This window comes from Callorhinchus milii, unplaced genomic scaffold, assembly GCF_018977255.1.
Source record: "Callorhinchus milii isolate IMCB2004 unplaced genomic scaffold, IMCB_Cmil_1.0 Scaffold16, whole genome shotgun sequence".
NCBI classification, from domain to species: Eukaryota; Metazoa; Chordata; class Chondrichthyes; order Chimaeriformes; family Callorhinchidae; genus Callorhinchus; species Callorhinchus milii.
In genome coordinates, this window is record NW_024704757.1 from 3,277,221 (window position 1) to 3,299,004 (window position 21,784).

The window sequence follows — 21,784 nt, forward strand, 5'->3', positions numbered from 1 at the left end:
GCAACGGTACCCAAACCAGGCCGTAGCACACTCGCAGAATCCAGAGGCTGGGGAATCGCATCTCCCTGGGACCTCCTGTATCGGACAGTTTAATAATAGATAATAATAATCCTTGCATTTGATATAGCGCTTTCACTCGAGGACGTCCCAAAGCGCTTCACAGAGAAATACTGTAAAGTGAATTGACTGTATATTTTGTGGGCGAACGCGGCAGCCAACTTGCACAGCATGTCCCACAAACATCGTGAATTAATGACCAATTTTTAGTCGGGAGTTTTACTCCGGAAGCGTCCATCGACTACAATTTACCTTGCTAGGTAAACAGAGCTGTAGGGTAGTGAAACTTGCCTAAGGTTTCGCCTCGCCCGGGAATTGAACTCGGTTCTCTCACTTACATGCGAGGCTCTAACAGCTAGCTCATGGGACTCCACTGTTAGGCGCAGGTTGGCAAGAACCAAGGATTGGGGGCCTCAGAGAATGCGTTGGGGGTAACAACAACAACAACAACAAGATTCCATTTATAAAGCGCCTTTCACGTCAGGAGGACGTCCCAAGGCGCTGCACAGTTGGGTCATGACCGAGCAAGGGGGAAATGGTCAGGGTGAGGGGAGGGAAGGGAGGGAGCGAGGAGGGGAATGGTCAGGGTGGGGGGAGGGAGCGAGGAGGGGGGAAATGGTCAGGGGTGGGGGGAGGAAGGGAGGGAGCGAGGAGGGGGGAAATGGTCAGGGTGGGGGGAAGGAGGGAGCGAGGAGGGGGAAATGTCAGGGTGAGGGGAGGGAAGGGAGGGGCGAGGGAGGGGAATGGTCAGGGTGAGGGGAGGGAAAGGGAGGGAGCGAGGGGGGGGAAATGGTCAGGTGGGGGGGAAAGGGAGGACGGAGGGGGGAAATGGTCAGGTGGGGGTGGGATGGGAGGGAGCGAGAAGGGGAAGAGAGTCGAGAGGGGAGCTGAAGGCTCGGTCAAAGAGAAAGGTCCGGCCTTGAAGGAGGAAGGGAGGAAGCGGCGAAGGCACTGGGGGATAGAGTTCCAGAGCCTCGGGGCTCTGCTGGAGTCTAACCAGCTAAACCCACACAGCTTGCCATTGAGAGCACTGCCTGGCAAACGTTCCCGCTGCTTGTCCAGGAAGGACCACCCGAGGTCTTAGGGCTTTGGGTTTGCCGGGATAACGGGAGATGTGTGGGATGATTCCCTGACCCCAGTGACTGGTCTGCCCCTCTTAAGCAAGTTGATGGGTTTCCGCATGTGTCAGACACCCGGCTGACCAAAAAGAGGGGAAAAATTGACAAATGTTGCATTTGTTAAGCTTTATTGACACCAACTTGACAACAACTCGGGAAACCTACTCCTGCTTTGCTGGTAGACACTCCTCTGATTTTTTTTTGGTCAGTCGGGTATCTGACACATGCGGAAACCCGTAACCCTTAAGAGTTTGTGCATAAGAGTGGATGCTGTATTTGTCTGCAAAATACAGAGACACTTTACAGCGATTCCCTGTGAAGTGTTTCGAGAAGTTTGTTATTGTAGGTGCATTATTAAATGTGGGCATTATTATTAATAGCCTTCTGTTGCTCATTGTGTAGAATGAGTTATGATGTTTGGCCAATGAGTCAGGATTTGGAGGGGGTGGAACCCAGAGGGGGCCCAACGTGATCCAGCATCTAAAGTGATGGGGAAAGAGTTGAAGCTTGGAAAAAAGATGAAACAAAACCTGGAGCCTGTAAATCTGTCCAAGTCTTAAATCAAATTCACTGCGGGACAAGAAGTATCATCTGCTGATCTGAAAACAGTAAAATATTGCCACTAACGCTCTGGTATTAAATATAACAACAACAACAACAAGATTACATTTGTATAGCGCCTTTCACATTGGGAAATAATCCCACAGATTTCAAGCCTCAGATATCTTGGTCCTTCTAAAACTCCATATGTTCCACAGTATGGCCACAACGGTGAATAAAACTGGAAATTTCCCCAGACAAACTTTCTCTGAGGCTTTGTGTGGGTAACAGCAGAGTGAGAGCCCTGCTGTCTGCTACCCAAATGTCAGCTGGGATGCTGTGGTTCTGTGGATGATTCAGCCGTTGGTGGTTTCTCAGGAAGTGGTGATTTGGTGACCATGAGCAATGTTTGATTGAGGTCAACGAGTGAGTGAGATTTCCCTTTGCGTTCAATTTCAGATTGCCCGGGAACAGTGAGCGAACAGGCCGGAAAAGCTTCCGCATGTCAGGGCTGCCCGAATCAAGCAATATGTGCCTCGGGTATCGCAAAGGCTCCGGATCCAGGTACGTTCTCAAGAGGAACTCATCAGAAACTGTGGAATCCCATAGCGTATTGGTTAGCACGCCCGCCTCCCAAGCGAGAGGATCCAGGGTTCGATACCAAGGCAGGGCGAAACCTCAGGCAAGTTTCCTTACTCCACACGCCTCTGGGACTCTATCCTGCGTGAGGGGTGGTATATGAATGAAAGTTGTTGTAAGAATCTGGTTGTCAGTCGATTGGCGGATCGTTTTCCAGGGGTAATAATCCCTCAAACAAAAACAATTTGAGTCACTCAATCTACAACTGTTTGTGGGATACAGCTTTGCGCGATTGGCTGCTGCGTTTCATCAGCAAAATACACAGTCAATCTACTGTAGTGAATTCTCAGTCTTTGCATTTTGTTTTACGCTCCAGCTATTCAGGAGATTAAAGAGAAGATGGCATCTGTAAAACATAAAATCCTTGTTTTATCTGGAAAAGGAGGGGTCGGAAAGAGCACTTTCAGTGCACACCTAGCACATGGGATAGCAAGTGATGAAACGAAACAGGTTAGCAGTTTCGTCTCTCTTTATCTTCTCATTCAACAAGTGCCAGGGTTAGCCTCTAGCGCTCACTGCAGGCTACTGTGAATGGCTGGTGGCAGCTATATGAGGGTGTCCAGTTCCATGTAACTGCTCCAGCACAGATCAGCATCTTCATCTTCTCACTTGTACCTGGAGATGATCTGAACTAAATACATTTTCGCCCACAAAATACAGTCAGTCCCCTTTACAGCATATTCTGTAAAGCGCTTTTGAGACCCCTCAACGACATGATAAAGCGCTATATCAAATGCAAGGATTATTATTATATTAACTCATTAAAAAAAGTGTAATAAATTCAGGCTCACCCGTGAGAACCTGAGTAATGGTTAATCTGCATCAGTGACCCCAACACACATTCCAGAGCCCCCCAACACACACTCCGGGACCCCCAGTCAATAACATCTTATTATAAAGATATAACTGTTGTTATAATATGCAAGTGTAGCTTTTGATGACATTTGAGGGGAGTTCCTATCTGCTTTGACCTCCAGTGGTTGCCAACTTAAGTTGGACATTCTGGTTGTTAGCAAACCCTCACTCCCACTGATCAGTGTTCTTGCAGGTCCTTACCCTGAAATAATTTGAAAAATACCATTCCGACATTTTATTCCTGGAGACTAGCATATCCGATTGGATTTGATTATGGCTTGTGGAAATGGGGAGGGGAGCATTCATTCAAGAAGATGTAGCAAATGCACAAAGAAAGATGTGTGATTTCTGCCCCATGTTGAGGAGTGGAGTCCTGTAGCTCAGTGGTTAGAGCACTCGCTTTGCAAGTGAGAGACCTGAGTTCAATTCCAGGCAGGGCGAAACCTTGGGCAAGTTTCCTTACTCCACACGCCTAATTATAATCCCTCCAAAAAACAAAAACCAAAAACAATTATTAAATTGGTCATTTTCACTCTACGACTGTTTGTGGGACATTGCTGTGCGCAATTGGCTGCCGCGTTCGCCCACAAATATAGTCAATTCACTTTACAGTGTGTTCTGTGAAGCGCTTTGGGACGTCCTCCTGACGTGAAAAGCGCTATATCAAATGCAAGGATTATTATTATTATTATTATTATTATTATATGTTTTACATAGCCGGTTACAAAGATCTTTCGAAAAGAGAAGAAAGGTGTCCTGGCTGACAATCCCCCAGATAAAATTGGTCATGGCTATTTGTGGGACATTGCTGTGTGCAAATTGGTTGCTGCGTTCACCTACAAACTACACAGTCACTTACTTCACAGTAAAATGAAGACATCCTCTTAACGTCAAAGACACCAAGTGTCACATGTAAGGATTATTATTTTTAGCTCTTCCAAAGCTGCAACAGAAAGGGAAGCTAGAAATCCAGTGATTCATCACTAAGACTTAAGTAGAGGAAATTTCTCATTATAAGAACAAAATCCCCTCTAGCAATTGCCACAGATATATCATCATTCTTGCATTTAATATAGCTCCTTATCAACATCATTGAGACATCTCAGAGTGCTTCCCTGGATTTTACTGCGAGGTGTAGTGATTGTGTATTTGTAGGCGGGCGTAATCTGTGTCTATATATCTCCTGGCCAACAGACATTGCAAATAAACAAGAGCTGTGTGTATCTCCCACTTAACTCACCACACTTGGTAACAAGGTTGCTAAGGCAGAAACCCCAGCATTTCAGTGGTTAGGTTGCACATTTCAAACAAAATGGTTAAGGGCCTTTTTGTCACAAGTTGTTGCATCAGTTTCAAGAAATTAGTTCTGTTGGAAACTTTCTATTTGTACATGCAAAATTACTAACGTAACGCCACATTTTTTTTACTTTGCCAGAAATGTTTAAAATCGCTCTGTGCACTTAAATCGTGGCTTTAGTTAGCAGTCAGAGAATATTTGTGTTGATGCAGAGTTTAAAAATTCTGTCCTTTTTGACTTTAATACCGTATTCTTCCTGTTTGATTTTGAGATATTTCCACAAACATGAGGGGAAAGGGATTTCATTCCCACATCTGATCTGAGTATCAGAATAATGGGCTCACATTGTTTGACTACTGAGATCTCATTTGAGCATGATGTAAACAGCTGCCTATGTGCCCTGAGGAACAGAGCAATAAATCAAAAGAAAGTGAGGTAACTTTACAATTTCCGAAAGTCGCCAAAATTAAAGGCACGAAAAATACTAAGGGAGGTAAAAAGGCCAATGCTCCCGTTTGATACACCACCTTATCATGTCGTCAAAGCGCTTCTAGGATTTTTTTTACTGTAAAGCATGTTTGTAATTGTAGGCAAACACAGAAGTCAGTTTGCACACAGCAATGTCCCACAACTTTATCCTGGAGTGTTGTTGGCCAGGACAACATAAACACAGTGGGGGGGTTAAAAACTCCACTTTTAAAAATTAAAATGCCAACACGTTCCCTCCGCTAATAATTTTATGGACTTCTTAAACCTAATATGGCGAGATTTTTGAGGGGCTGTTTTGAGGCCTATACGCAGTTTCTCAAAAAGAGTCCTGTAGCTCAGTGGTTTCAGCACTCGCCTCACAAATGAGAGACCTGGTTCAATTCCTAGCAAGGCGAAACCTTGGGCAAGTTTCCTTACCCCACATGTCTGATAATAATCCCTCAAGAAAATAAATAAAAAAAATAATAATTTGGTCACTCATTCCACGACTGTTTATGGGACACTGTTGTGCGCAATTGGCTGCTGCATTTCCTCCATAAATATACAGTCAATTCACTATACAGTATATTCTGTGAAGTGCTTTGAGACATTTAGAAGATGTGAAAAGCGCTATATCAAATGCAAGGATTATTATTATTTTAAAAGAATCGTAAATGTTAATACTGGGTGGTGCTCTCTCTTTCCCTTGGTCTTTACAAGCAATCTGTGCTGTAAATATTCCTGAATTAGATTCTTTTAATTGGAGGAGTCAGTGGAATGTTTGTCCTTGCCATTTCCGGAATCAGTGGGGGTCGTTTGAAAGAGAAAAACAGGCAGAGTGTTGCAAAGTAGAGGGAATAAGGGGTGTGGGGAAAGGGCAGGGCATCGGGATGGAAACATCCATCAAGATCTAATTAACTGCTGGAACAGGCTGAATATCCTCCTCTTGATCCTGTTTTTCTGTGTTCCTATCAGTTAGTTTATTCCTGCAGCTTTATAAATCTTGCTGTTTAAATAGAAGCAAGGTTACTTTGCTAGTGCACTGACTGCATGATAAGATCACGCATTCCGATTGTAAGTCAAAGGTCCTGACTATGTTTACAAAGACCAGGTTACACATTGTTAATTGGGTCAGACTAACTGAACCCGGGCAGGATCTCAACGTCCCAGCAATGCGGCTTGTGTGTGTTTTAAATGATGGATACTACCCACCCCCCCTTAAAAATGCTTTGGGGGCACATTAGCGCCCTTGCCATGTGTAACTATTCTCTACAATATGTGTTGCAATTCCTTAATCTCCCTTGTTTCAAGTGGCCTAAAGGAAAAAGGCAGTTTTAAGTAGAGAACATTTGGCAGCAGAGGATTCAAGGTTAGTCTATTAACTTTTAACAATCAGCTTTTACATTGGAAGAAAAATTGAAGTGGTGTATACAGGCTCAATGGGCTGAACAACGTCGTGCTGTTCCTGGCCTCAGCATTCTCATATCAGCTTTACAATAGGATGATTTAACATTGTAAATGTCCCTGACATTGACCTTTTTGTTAAAATGCTCATGATCTTTGCATAATCACAACTGAACACACCCAAAATCTATGTGGTTCATTATGTTTGATGTTTGTCTGGTAACAATTGATCTTGGCAGACAAAAGCAATTCTACCTTGTGTCAGTCTGGCTCAGTTGGTAGCACCCTCGTCTCGGAGTCAAAAAATTGTGGTTTAAGCTCCACGTTGGGACTTAGAACTCATATAGTCTATGTTGACACTCCAATATTGTGCTGGGAATATACCACATTGTTGGAAATGCCATTCTTCAGATTAGACATTAAACCAAGGTCCCGTCTTGTCTGTTCAAGTGAACTTTACAGATTCAATGGCATAATTTGAAAAGAAAAGGGAGTTTTTCCCGCTGTCCTGGCAGACAATCTCCCAGGATAAAATTGGTCACTCAGTAAATTGCTGTTTTGGGACACTGCTCTGCACAAGTTGGCTGCCGCATTCGCCCATAAAATACACACAGTCACTACATTTGAAAGTGGGTCCTGGGAAGCGCTTTGAGATGTCTCGACAACTTGATAAATCACTATCTAAAATGCAAGGATTATTATAATGCTAGCATACATCTGCTGTTCATTCTTGTGGACTTTAAACTTACTGATTAAAAATGTGAAATAGTAAAAAAAATGAATCTAGACCATTCTGAGTATCCAATTGATGTGATTTGGAACCTTTTATTCTTTCCTTTGAAATACTTAGTCAGAATAAAATGCCTCTCTGCTCATTCATAAAACATTTGGTCAAGCTCTTTCCCAGGGGAGTTGAGTTTCAAGGCACTTTGGAATCCAATTCAACATATATCTCTTGATTTTAAAGATGATGTAGTGGAAAGTTTTTTTTAAAAAAACACCTGTGCCATGGGCAAATATCTTCAGCTTTGCTTTGTCAGACAATAGTACCTAAAGAATTATGTTTGTTCCTAAATACAGTAGTTTTAAATCAGTTTATCATATGCTCTCTAAGCAGATGCCATCAAATAGCTTTGGATTCTTCTGACAGAAATCGTTGAGCTCGTGTCCTGAAGGGATCAAGGGAGCAATGGGCCTTCTGTGCAAATTTGTTTTGTGTTGATGAGACAATCGTACTAGCATGCAGGTCCCTGAGAGCGAAGATACCAGCATAATCTGTAGAATTCTGCTAGTCAAAGGGCGGTTATCCACTACCCTCCAACACGGAATGAAACAAACACTGCATTCTGATCTTTTTACTGCTGCTGTTATTTCTGCTCTTTTATCTTCCGTTTTTATCAGTAATTCTTAGCAAACTCAAACCCCTTCACACCTGAATACCCTTTTGCAGCTTTCAAGGGCCTTTTAAGAATATCCAGCACAAAAAATTATATAAACAATATTGCTGTATGTTGGAATGTGTTTCGCCTCCACAAAATACACAGTCGATCCACTTTACAGTATATTCTGTGAAGCCCTTTGAGACGTCTCAACGACGTGATCAGACACTATGTCAAATGCAAGGATTATTGTTACAAGAGGCAACTCCACAATGCAGGGAGGATAAAGTTCAGTTCAGCAGTGACCTATTTTCCCTCCGTGCTTTTGAGTGTTGCTTGTTTTGATTGAAGGAAAACTGAGGTTTAATGCGCTCAAGTAACTTTGAATCTGTTCCCACAGGGCGTGTGATGGTGACTCACTTTCACTTGTAATTTACTAAACAGCAGGAATTGGGAGAAATTAGCCGTATTAAAAAGAAATCCATGCTCACACGGAGAAGGGCTGGCAGTTTTTTTGTGACTGTTTTAAGCAACAAACCATAAATTTAATAATAATAATCCTTGCATTTGATGTTGCGTCTTATCACGTCGTTGAGACGTCTCAAAGTGCTTCATAGGATATGCTGTAAAGTGAATTAACTGTATATTTTCTGGGTTAAACTTGGCAGCCAATTGCGCACAGCAGTGTTCCACAAACAGTAATGGATTGAGTGGCCAAATTTTGGGGGGAAAGGGGTGGGGCGATATTATTACTCCCAGAAAGCGATCCGCCAATCGACTAACAAACCGGTTCCTACTTACTGCTAGGTAAAAGGAGTGTGGAGTAAGGGCACTTGCCTAAGGTTTCAGCGTGCCTGGGAATCAAACCCGGTCCTCTTGTTTGTGAGGCAAGCACACTAACCACAGTGCTACGGAGCTCTATTTAAGCTTTTGAATAACATCTAACACACACCATTGATGGAATGTTCCTGTTTGTTAATGGTTTGGTTGATTGAACACTGCTTTGGAATCCCCTTTCCTCTAGCTGGACTCACAGAGTATAGCATTTTTTTTGTATATAATTTTTGATTCTGAATACTCTTAAAAGACATGCGAGTATTTTGAAAGATGCAAAATGATATTCAGGTGTCAAGGGGTTTGTGTTAGTGAACACTCTCTTTTGCTAATAATTACCAATAGAAACGGAAGATGAAAGAGAAAGAATAACAGCAGCAATAAAAGATCAGAGTGTAATGTTTGTTTCGGTCAGTGTTGGAAGGTGGTGGCTAACCTCCCTTTGCCCATCAGAATTCTACACATTATGCTAGTGTTTGTTCCTCCCAACTCCAAAGATAGTATTCGTCATAGTAGCAACTATTCAACAACCTTTTGAATCTCTTTTCCAATTCCAGATTCACACATTTGTTCCAAGGCGAAACCTTGGACAAATTTCCATACGCCTCTGTTTAACCGGCAGTAAGTCGGTTGTCAGTCAATTAGCGGATTGCCTTCCGGGGATAATAATCCCTCCAAAAAAAATGTGGTCACTCAGTCGATGACTGTGTATTGAACACTGCTGTGAACAATTGCTGCTGCATTTCACCCACAAAATATAGTCAATTACACAGTAAACGGAGGAGTGTGGAGTAAGGCCACTTGCCTAAGGTTTTGCGAATCAAACCCAGGTTCTCTTGTTAGCGAGGCAAGTGCGCTAACCACAATGCTACGGAACTCTATTTAAGCTTTACAGTATATTCTGTGAAGCGCTTTGAGACGTCTCAACGACGTGATAAGGCGCTGTATCAAATGCAAGGATTATTATTATTATAATGCGTGTGCTCTCAGACTTGACTGCTGGATTGATCCAGATCACACTGCCTCATGTGGAGCAGGTGCTAAATTTCAGCCAAAGTGAATAAAGTTTCAAATATCGTTTTCCTTGAGGCAGAGGCTGTGTTAGGGCGTGGGCTGCTTTTCTGCTCTTGGCATCTCCGGGTTGGCATCCAGCACGTCCAAGTGTGTGTCACAGGTTACACACAGTCTAGAGTGCCCCCTGCTGCTTTGCCATTCCTCTTCCCACACCCATCACATAGCTTCCGAGTGGGACCTCCAATTAGCGTACAGATTTCTGGCGGTGTTGTGCAGATGATTGGATCTGGCACGAAACTGCCCACACATCCATCACAGTCGGTCAGAATCCTTGCAATTGGCAACGAGAGGAAAGTTTTGAACGCAGATCCCAGAGGTAAAGGGACGGTGCGGTAATCAGTGCCCCGAACGAATTGAAGCTGATAGTTATTGTGTAATATTGTGGTTACTGTTTGAAGTCACAATGGCAGAGCATTGAGAACAGTACTGTTTAGATGGTGTTTTTTTAATAATATAAATCTCTTTGTCGGGCAGCCAGCAATACCCAAGAGCCACTGCTGGTTATTAGTTCTATATGAGGATACTGACCTCTTCAGTATAGTGCGAGTTATACACGGAATAGTGTGAACATCCAATGCTGCATTTATACCACTGGCAAACCCAAGTGCACTGTGGAGGCCTGATGTACTGCACCGGGGCCATTAAACAAACAAAGACCTGATTTTGACGTTAAATCTTCCGACGTAAAACTCAACATATAATGTCATTTGTTGTTGTTGTAAGGAGCCAGACATTGCGTTTGGCTCTTCAGCAACATTTCAAGGAGCAAAATGCACTCAAAAGGCACTTTACATATACATCTCCGCTGAAGAGAACTGATTATTTTTAATTTCAGGCACAAGCCAGGGGTTATTGCGTCGCTGTAAACTGAGAGAGAAGTATCCGTCCGCAGTGCGTCCAGGTTTGTGACAGCAATGTGCTGGTGGCTGGCTGAGGCAAGGCAATGTGAGTGGTTGAGCAGCCTGGCTATCTCTCCTCAGTGAGGCTGTTTGGGCTTATTTGATTACTTGTTGTAATTTCACCAGCAAGTATAACTGATGTAGGCAGAAAAATAAAATCTGTAAACATTATTTCCTCTAAAGTAGGTAAGCCTCTGCTCTGCTTCCCTCTCTGGACATGCCTGATGTCTGCTGTTTACAGGCATCTCTGTGGCACACAGGTGTGAGTTGGCTGTTTGCTGCAAAGTCCTGGAAGCGGTAATTGAACCCGTGTTTGTTTCAAAGTCTGTGATGAATGACTAAAGACTGAAGTTAGAAATTCAAAGGGCCCCGAGCTTGTCCTTTTCTGTGGGAGTTTCTGATAATGAGGTTTGACTGTTCTGCACGTGGAATTTTAAAGCCTCCACCACAATTATAGGGACCCCAGTGACTGCAGCAGTTTCCTGCCAGCACTGATGCACAAGCCTTTCATCTCCACCCGTGATTGTGTTGCTCGCATATGACAGCAATCTGTCATTAAAGCACTACTTTGGCAGCTGTAAAGACTGCTTGTTGGCAGTGTGAGGGGCTGCTGGAGAGGTGCTTTTTGGCTCGATCCTGCACAGCAAACCTGCATTGCCTGAAAAGGGATGTGTCCATTCTGGTCCAAGTTGAATGGATGCCATTTAGTGAGAGGGCAAAGAGGTGATAATTGCTCAGTTCTGTTGACTATCTGTTTGCAGCTGTTGGAAAAGCTGGACTCCTAACATTCCAGTCTATTCTAGAATTACAAGCAATGCACCTGGTACAGTAGCCATAAAATCTAGATTTTACATCAATTTAGTTATTCAAACAATGTTTTTCTGTCTACTGTACAGCTGCACTGTTTCTGTCAGTGTTTCTTTGATCATACTATTTTCACAATGAGTAACTAATTAAAGGGACGTGTATTCATCTGAATTGTTACTATTATTAAGTAGATAAAGATACCTTTAAACCTACTTCCTGTTCGCTTACATCCCTGCGTCCCACCCTCTTGCAGCTATTCTAACCACATATCTGAATGCAGCACATAAACACGAGTATGTCATAAATATGTGAGACGGGAGAAACTGTCAAAAATAAACGTTTTGAGCATTTTAATAATAATAATAATAATCCTTGCATTTGATATAGCGCTTTTCACGTCGGGAGGACGTCCCAAAGCGCTTCACAGAACACACTGTAAAGTGAATTGACTGTATATTTGTGGGCGAACGCGGCAGCCAATTGCGCACAGCAATGTCCCACAAACAGTCGTAGATTGAAAATGACCAATTTATTATTGTTTTTGGTTTTGGAGGGATTATTATTAGGCTCTGTGTGGAGTAAGGAAACTTGCCCAAGGTTTCGCCCTCTGCCTGGTATTGAACTCAGGTCTCTCACTTGCAAAGCGAGTGCTCTAACCACTGAGCTACAGGACTCCACATTTTATCGTCAACTCTTCTAAACCTTAACGATAATAACTTACATTTATATAGCGCCCTTCACATGGGGGAATGTCCCAGAGCGCTTCCAATAATGGCACCAATAACAACTTATAACGTTTACATTTGGTACAGCGACTTAAACATTGCTGAAACATCTCAAACCGCTTCACAGGATTCACTGTGAAGTGTAGTGTATTACGTTGGAAAATCGTAACAGCCAATGTGCGCACCGCAGCGTCCCACAATCGTTTATTAATTGAAGCAAATGGACAATTTTATCTGGGGGGATTGTTGGCCAGAACACTGGGAGAGAGAAACTCCTCAAATTGTCTATCTGACATCAGCCAAGTGGAAAATGATACAGACGAGAACACTGGTTGAATGGTAAAACCCCATAAAGGAATATGATTGCAGAAATCTACCGCAGAGAACGAGCCTTACAGTCTAAGCTGATGCTCCAATGCAGTTTTGGAGGCTGTTGCATTATCGGAGGTGCCACCCTTTATTTGAGGTGTTAATTAAAAGGTCCCAGCTGCCTGCTCACGTAGATGTTGAAGATCCCATAGCCTCATTCGAAAAGAGAGTGTCTCCCAATGTCCTGGCCAATAATCCCCCCAGATAAAATTATCGATTTGCTTCATTAGCCGCTGTCTGTGGGAGATAGAATTGTAGAATTATACAGCATAGAAGGAGGTCATTCGGCCCATCACATTGGTGCATTCAAATTGGCTGGCATGTTCGCCCACAAATACACAGTCACTGGACTTTACAGTAAATTCTGTGAAGTGCTTTGAGGAGTCCTGATGTGAGAGGCGTGTATTAGTTGCAAGGATTATTATTTCAATTGCACAATAAGAGAACGCATCCTTCGCACAGATTTGCTGACAGTGATGTATATGTTTTAGCGTTCCCCACCAAATAGGTCTGAAGAGAACTAGTGTCTGCACGCCTTGTCAGAAATAACTTTTAATTACCTCTTGCCAAAGGGCAAAATATTTTTGAATCGCTAATTGTATTGTATCCCACCATTGTGACACCATTTTAATATCAGTTCAGCTCAGATGTTTTTCCACAGAAGTTGTATGTTTGATCTTATAGTCTCAGTGTTTATTTATGTTTATTATAGTGTTTGTTTGCACCAAATGCCTGCTTTATTGTTGCTGATTTAAATAATCTGGGCCTGGGGGGAGGCGGTGGGGGGGGCTATCTATTACGACACCTCAGTGAGAATCCATCCTTGCCCCAGGGCTCACAAACACAGAAGGCAACACATTGAAGGGAGCTGCTTTCTCAGAGTTATCAATTCAGTGTGGTTTCTGTTTCAAATTAAAATTGATGTCCATTTTGAATTATTTTAATGTTGGTTCGGAGCTGAGCGACCTGAGGGAATGAAGGAATAGAGCAAAAAGGGAGAGTGAGTCAGTGGCTAGAAGGCATCATTTTAAGATTGTTAGTAAACGGGCAAATGGGGAGGTTAGGAGAAATGTTTTTCACACACAGAGCAGTTTGGGTATGGAATGCCATGCCGGGTGTGGCGGTTGAGGCAGAATCTATATTAGCTTTCAAAAGGGAACTAGATGAATATCTACAAAAGAGTAAACTATAGGGGTATAATAATCCTTGCATTTGATATAGCGCCTTATCATGCCTTCGAGACGGCTGCCCATTCATGGCGCTGACCACATCCCGCTTGCAGCTTCCCCGCTGATGAGCAATAATCAAACTAAAACCCTAACCCTGAGCTTGCCTGGCTGCCCTTCGGAGCCTAGAAAGAAACTTCCAGGTAAACCCTTACCTCCCTGAATTGCATTGAGTTTTCTCGTTGTCTCTGCCTTTCGGCTCTCCTAGGAGGATTGAGTGATCAATTTCGTTTTGAGGGATCATTAAGCCCGGAATGCGATCTATTAATCGATTCACAACAGGGTCCCTACTTACTGTTAGGTAAACAGAGGCATGTGGAGTAATGAAACCATCTGGGAATCAAACCCGGGTCCTCTCACTTAAGAGGCTAGTGCACTAATTACTACTCTACTGGACTCCACACCTTGTACCACACCTTGCAGTTTGGTGCACTCATTGCTTCCCTGTTGAAACATTAAGCAAATGCTTTAATGTTGCGCAGTCCTGTAAACAGGCAATTACCCTGGGTTTTAAAAAATTACAGTCCCTGAAGGTATGTCCAATCCAGTTATAGCGAACACTGTAGTAATAATAAAAATAAATAATAAATCCTTGCATTTGATATAGCGCTTTTCACGCCTTCTCGACACCTCAAAGCGCTTCACAGAATAGACTGTAAAGTAATTCTAAGGCTGACTGTGTCCTGTTTTATCTGCAAACCAGGACATATTGAAGTCCTGTAGCATAATGGGTAGAGCACTCGCCTCTCAAGCGAGAGAGGACCCGGGTTCAATTCCCGGGCTGGGCGAAACCTTACTCCACACGCCTCTGTTTACCTAGCAGTAAGTAGGAACCCAGTTGTTGGTCGATTGGTGGATCGCTTTCCAGGGGTAATAATCCCTTCGAAAACAAAAGAAAAATAATCATAATAATTTGCTCACTCAATCCATGGCTATATGTGGGACACTGCTGTGAACAATTGTCTGCTGAATTTCCGTGACATATCAATCGACTTAAATATATCCAGTCTACAGGGTGAACAACAACAAATTGCATTTATACAGTGCCTTTCACATGGGGAGGATGTCTCCTTTGCTGAAGTCAGTAAAGTGACAAAAAAACACATGTTTTATTCTCTTAGTTTTTTTTGTTCAAAGAAACCCTTATTGTCAACCACGTGAGTAAACTGAGTGTACGAACAAAATGGAGTAGAGAAATAGAGAGAGAGCTTGAATACAAAAAATGTTCAGCCAAGTCAGTACTTGGGCACGTACACTTTCAAGTACTGACTTGGCTGAACATTTTTTGTGTTGCAGCAATCACGTTCCTTCTGTGATGGCTGCAGAGCTTGAGTTGAGGAAACAACAGGTGGAGGGATCAGCTCATCTCAAAGGCGATTTCACTTTGATAGGTCCTGAGCAGGCTGAGACTAGCTAGTGAACCCGACTCCCACCTAAATCACAACAACAGCCATTATCTGCTCGTGGTAAGAGCATGTATTTCAGCCTTGTGATTATATGATGAACGAATAGTGGAGTTGATTTGAGAGCGGATCCTTTTAAACCAATACCAAGTAGAGGATGGATCATCAACCTCCTCGGCACTGAGAATAGTCAGCCTACAGAACACACAATCACTACACTTGACTGTAAATCCTGTGATGCGCTTTTGAGCCATCCTCCCGATGTGCAATGCGCTGGATCAAATGCAAGCGTTAATTACAATAGGTTCTAGCAGCCAGCCGTAAATTAAGGGATTGAAAATGGTAGCTTCCTTTAACATTAAGGTTATATAATTAACATTAGGCATTATAGTTAGGGCTTTTAACCGATAAACGCCAATAAAACACCCGTTACAAAAAAATTAAATTGGTGTTTATTCCATTTTTTGAGACGTCTCCAAGGTGTATATATCAAATGCAAGGATTATTTCTATTAGGACATTGGGACATGGTTGTGCACAATTGGCTGCCGCGTTTCACCCACAAATATACAGCCAATTCACTTTACAGTACACTTTGTGAAGCGCTTTGAGACGTCTAGAAAACGTGATAAGGCACTATATCAAATGCAGGGATTATTATACTGTATTATTAATATATTCCAACAAACTCCGGAAACAATGGCTCAACAATGGAATGCTGGAGCTGCACATTTGTAAATTGTATTGTACTGGAAATTGATTAAGTATCACATGTTAAATAATTGTGTATGTTCACACAGTGTTCTGCGATAAGGTGCTCGGCGATGAATCTGTTTGCGCTAATGATCCTCTTGTGGTGGGCAGGTCCCCTGCTGTTCTGTGGATTGTACTGACTGATAGCTTTAGTGCTGAGTAACGATGGGTTGCAGCCTGTTTTGCCTGTGGCCAGGATAATGCAACCGAATGAGAGAACTCGCTGGTGGTTTTAGCAAGTATAATTGTTCTCTCTGCAAAGAGATTAAAATATTCATTGAAACCGAGACACTCTGAATAGGCGTTTCTGTTTGGAAATCGGATGATGTTTCATTCTGTTTCATAGTGTGCCAGCCTGGCTCAGTCCCCATTCACCCAACAATTACAACTACACTTCACTGAAAAAACTTGTGAAATATTTTGCGATGTCTCGATGACATGATAAGGTGCTATAGGAAATGCAGGGATTATTATATTATCTCATTATTTTCTTTACAGGTGGCTTTGCTAGACGTTGACATCTGTGGACCCTCAATCCCCAAAATCGTGGGCCTAGAAGGAGAACAGGTATGATTGGGGGGGTGGGGGTGAAAGATCGGGGATAACAGATAAGAAGGGATGATTTGTAAGTGTGTGTTAGGAAGTAGTCAATTGGGTGGCGTTATAACAATCTAGTTGGGTATTAAAAGAGTATTCCATCTTTTATGTTATTTTCCAGAGTAGGATTGGGTATCAGAACAATCATGTTAACTCACGCTGACAGCTTTCAGTAACACACCTCTCACTTTAATACATCTGCTGGTAAAGCCTGAATGGGACATGACCGGGTGGGGTCAAATGTAACAATGATCAGTGACTAATGTGCTCAGGGTTGATCCTTTTTGTGGAAGACCCCTTTTATTGTGAATTCTTAATCATTTGCCCATTGAAGGAGTTAAACCAGTCATACTAGGATTTCTGTTGCCATGTTATTTCATAATAGGGTCATCTGATTAGTTTCACGGGTTAGTTTCTTAATGTGGCTTGAGCAAACCAGCCGCCAAAGTAATTGCTGAACAGTGATGCACAAATAATAATCATAATAATAATAGCAAAGGGCAGATACTGTTGCTTTGCTGTATTTTGGAGAGAGAGTGAGAGAGACTTGATTGAAAGATCTTCACAGAAGAGATGGTTTGTTCTTATATAAGGAGATTTGCATGAAGGCTGTAGACCATGGATTGTGTAATCGCTGTGTAATTATAACAGAGTTTAAAATTGAACTTCAGACATTCCTGCTCTGATGGATTGATTTGAATGTGCGCCAGGCACTCTGGTTTGTATGTTCTCCCATTAAAATGCTTAAAAGCGTTTGACAAAACCAAATGGAGCCACAGCCGCGGGTGGGGTTGGGGGTGGGGGTGGGGGGATCCCAGGCTGTGGGCTGGGGGGGTGGGGGAGTTAACCAAAAGCACGTTTGAAAAGAAATGTTTCAAGACTTACTGTAACGGAGGGAGGAGGCGAGGCAAAGGGACTCTTGGATGGAGTTCCAGAGGGTAACGGAGAATGGCTGAAAGCTGGCCGATCGATAACAACAACAACTTGCATTTATATAGCCATGACCTCGCTACCTCCTACCTCTGTGACCTCCTAACCCCCTACCAACCTGCCCACTCCCTCCACTCAGTGGGCTCCGGCCTGCTTTAGGTTCCCCGCCTCACCCGGCGGACGGGCCTTCAGCCACTCTACCCTCACCCTCTGGAATTCCATCCCGCAGTCCCTCCGCCTCGCCCCCTCTTTTGCCTTCCTCAAGGTCTGTCTCAAGACCCTCCTCTTCGACTGTGTCTTCAGTCACCCTCCTTCCCCTGCTTGCCCACCACCCTCCCCGATCGCAACCCCCATAACTCAGGTCTGAAACACTGATTGTCCAACACCTTGGGACGTCCTCATTTCGTCCTGGAATTTTGTTGTTGTTCATGGCTGTTTGTGGAAAATTGCTGTATTGCAAATTGGCCGCTGTGTTTTGCCTATACAATATTTGAGATGTCCGGACGAAACAATAAGGCAAGGTATCAAATGCAAGTATATTTGCATTTTTAAATATTGTCTCGGACTTGCTCCAAAGTTGTCGGTCCTGAAGTTCTTGTTTGAAACGGGGCTAATTGACTTTAAGGGAGTTTACTTGGTTTATCACCTCAAGGCTGGACTATGGGAACTCTCTCCTCGCCGGCCTTCCCGGCCCTCCCTCCACACTGCAGGTCATTCAGACCTCTGCAGCTCGTGTACTGTCCCGCACCAGACACCGCGACCACATCACTCCCACCCTCGCCCTCGATCGCCTCCACTGGCTCCCCATCCCCCAGAGGATCAAATTCAAGATCCTCATCCTCACCTACAAGGCCATTCACGGCCTCGCTCCCTCCTACCTCTCCGACCTACTATCCTCCTACTTACCTGCCCGTACCCTCCGTTCCTCTGGCTCCGGTCTGCTCCACATGCCCCGCCCCAACCGCCCTACCATCGGTGGCCGGGCCTTCAGCCTCTCAGCCCCGAGGCTCTGGAAATCTATCCCCAGTGCCTTCGCCGCTTCCTCCCTTTCCTCCTTCAAGGCCGGTCTCAAGACCTTTCTCTTTGACCGAGCCTTCAGCTCCCCTCTCGACTCTCTACCCCCTCCTCCCTCCCTCCCTCCCTTCCCCTCACCCTGACCATTTCCCCCCTCCTCGCTCCCTCCCTTCCCTCACCCTGACCATTTCCCCCTCCTCGCTCCCTCCCTTCCCTCCCCTCACCCTGACCATTTCCCCCCTGCTCGGGTCCCGACCCAACTGTTCAGCGCCTTGGGACGTCCTCCCGACGTGAAAGGCGCTCTATAAATGCAATCTTGTTGTTGTTGTTGGTAAAAAGGACATTTCGCTCATTCATGTTTCTGTGCATTCCATTCAGTGCACGTGTTTGGACACTGGTAACTCAACACCACCACCATGTGTACGTGTGCAGTACCGCAACTGCTCCAAAAGCACCTTTCATACTAATAAAGACAGTGCGTGCCTGTCTGTCTGTGTATCCGACACTCACATAATAACCGATTGATATAGAGGCACAACCCTCTCCCCAGTACTGCACCGGAGTGTCAGCCTGGACTGAACCCATAATTTTCTGCTTGGTGAGAGTGCTACATACTGAGGCAGGCTGACAACTACTGAAGGAAAAGGTGTTATAATAATAAATAATCCTTACATTTGATACAACGCCTTATCACCTCTTCGAGACGTCTCAAAGCATTTCACAGAATGTACTGTAAAGTGAATTGACTGGATATTTTGTGGGAGAAAGGCGTCAGCCAATTTTGCACAGTAGTGTCTCATAAACGGTCGTGGATTGAGTGACCAAATTATTGTTTTTTTAAAATTTATATATTGCTCTGAAGGGATTATTACCCCCAGAAAAGCGATCCGCCAATCGACTAACAACCGGGTTTCTACTTACAGCTAGGTTAATAGAGGCGTGTAGAGTAATGAAACTTGCCCAACGTTTCGCCCTGCCTGGGAATTGAATCCCAAGTTCTCTCGCTTGCGAGGCGAGTGCTCTAACTAATGAGCTACAGGACAGTGTTGAGGTCACAAGAGCTTTACAGAGCATGGCAGTACTTACAGATGGAAACCAGCATGTGAGAAATCTTGGGCATCACCAGGTTAATGCAATCTACCAGTTCACAGCTCTGTGACACAGTGTCCTGGCTCCTGGATCTGGATAAGCAGTAATATGGTCACCTGGTCTTACCCACAACTCAGCAATATGCGTTACAGTAAAGTGGCATTAATCCCACCTACATCTGTTAGGTATACTAACCTAGGGTTTATTCACATCTCTCTTCCCCATCCTTGCAGGTGCATCAGAGCGGCTCAGGATGGTCGCCGGTGGTAAGTAGCCATTTCATTGAAAATACTCTTTGTAAGGTTCACAGGTTCCTTGCATAATCTGTACGAATTTGGAAGCAATCTAAGCTTTTAGGTATACAAGATAATGGGAGTCGGGGGGCTTAGAGCGGACAGGAAAAGGTTGTGTCTTGGGGTCAAGGGGGGCTTAGAACAAGAGGGCATAGTTTTAATATCTACAGACCACCTAATAGTGGAAGGGAGGTAAAGGAAGAAATATGCAAGCGAATTAGGGAAATGAGTAAAAGACATATTTAATATTCATGGGGGAATAAATTGGCTAGAAGAGGTAGGTAAAGGGGATAAGGGAATGGAGTTCCTTCAATAATGTGTACAGGACTCCTTTCTTACCCAGTATGTAAGCGGCCCAACAAGGGGGAATCCCTGCTGGATTTAGTAATGGGAAATGAACCAGAGGCAGATAAGAAAAGTACGCGTTTGGGAACATCTAGGCAATAACGATCATAACTTAATAAGGTTTAAGATAAAGATTGAGAAGGACACGAGTATGACAAAGACCGGGTAATAGATTGGAAAAAAGCTGATTTTAAGGGGGTGGGAATGGAACTTGGGAAAATAAACTGGAAAACAATATTGACAAACAAAGGGATAGAGCAACAGTGGGAAACATTTAAAACAGTGATCGATAGAGTCCAGGAGAAATATATTCTGCTGAAAAGTAAGACAAAGCTAAATAACAATGAGACACCCTGGATGAATAAAGACATAAGGGCAAAGTTGAGACTCATGAAAGAGGCGTTCACTAAGTACGTAAACAACAAGGGAGAGCATGACAAAAAAGAATACGAAGAGGTCAGGGAAACGGTCAAAAAATAATTAGGAAGGCAAAGAGGAATTCTACAGACATATAAATAACCGAAGAAAAATCAAAATAGGAATAGGGCCACTAAGGGATGGACAAGATAAGCTCACAGGCCACAACAGCGAAATGGAAGAAATATTAAATAATTACTTTGCCTCAGAATTCATCAGGGAGACCGATCAGATGGACATAACTGTAGAAGAAGAGAACAAAAATAATATAAATACATTTAAGGTAGAAAGGAGAGATATAATCGAAAAACTAACGAAACTCAAGAGAGGATAAAACCCCTGGTCCAGATGGACTGTCTCTGCGTATATTAAAAGAATCGAGGGAAGAGATAACAGGCACTATACATATATAATAACTCATTAGAAAAGGGAGTAGTGCCAGAGGACTGGAGGGTAGCTCATGTTATACCTATATTTAAAAAGGGAGATAGAACAGGGAACTATAGACCCGTTAGCTTAACTATAGACCTGTCAGGTGGTAGGAAAGGTAATGGAATCCTTACTGAAGGAAGTAATAAAATAAATCTAGAAATGGAAAACATAATAAAGAATAGTCAGCACGGATTTCAAAAAGGAAGGTCATGCTTGACCAACCTCATTGAATTCTTTGAAGGGGTAACAGAGAGAGTCGACAAGGGGAATGCGGTAAATGTAATATATGTAGATTTCCAAAAGGCGTTCGATAAGGTACCACATAATAGACTAATGAATAAGGTCGGAGCACGTGGAGTCGGGGAAAAATAGCAGAAGGAATAGCAACCTGCTGCAAAACAGAAAACAGAGAGTAGGGTTAAAGGGGAGCTACTCAGACTGGCAGGGGGTGGGCAGTGGTGTTCCACAAGGATCGGTATTGGGACCACTGTTAATGATTTGGACTCAGGAATCAGCAGTACAATTTCAAAATTTGCAGACGACACCAAATTGGGTGGAGTAGTTAATACAGAGGAGGAAGGCAACAAATGACAGCAAGACATTAATAAACTTGCTGAATGGGCACTTAAATGGCAATTGCATTTCAATGTAGAAAAGTACAGAAGGAATAAGAAAGTCACATACATCCTGGAAAATAAAAACCTAAATGGGGTAGAGGAGCAAAGGGATCTCGGGGCACACATACACAATTCACTAAAAGTAGCAACACAGGTTAATAAGGCCATAAAAGGCAAACCAGGCATTGGGGTTCATTTCTAAGA

The 21,784-nt window shown here is 43.4% G+C and overlaps 1 protein-coding gene across 1 annotated transcript in view; it reads left to right on the forward strand.

Annotated features, from left to right (window-relative positions):
* Positions 1-2,171: 2,171 nt before the first annotated feature.
* nubp1 (nucleotide binding protein 1 (MinD homolog, E. coli)) overlaps positions 2,172-21,784 on the forward strand; it is a gene marked incomplete at its 5' end in the record, with an annotated part of 28,741 nt that continues 9,128 nt past the window's right edge. The window contains 4 exon segments of the mRNA NM_001292631.1: positions 2,172-2,279; positions 2,671-2,804; positions 16,345-16,413; positions 19,710-19,742. Of these exon segments, the coding sequence (NP_001279560.1) occupies positions 2,172-2,279; positions 2,671-2,804; positions 16,345-16,413; positions 19,710-19,742 (344 nt within the window).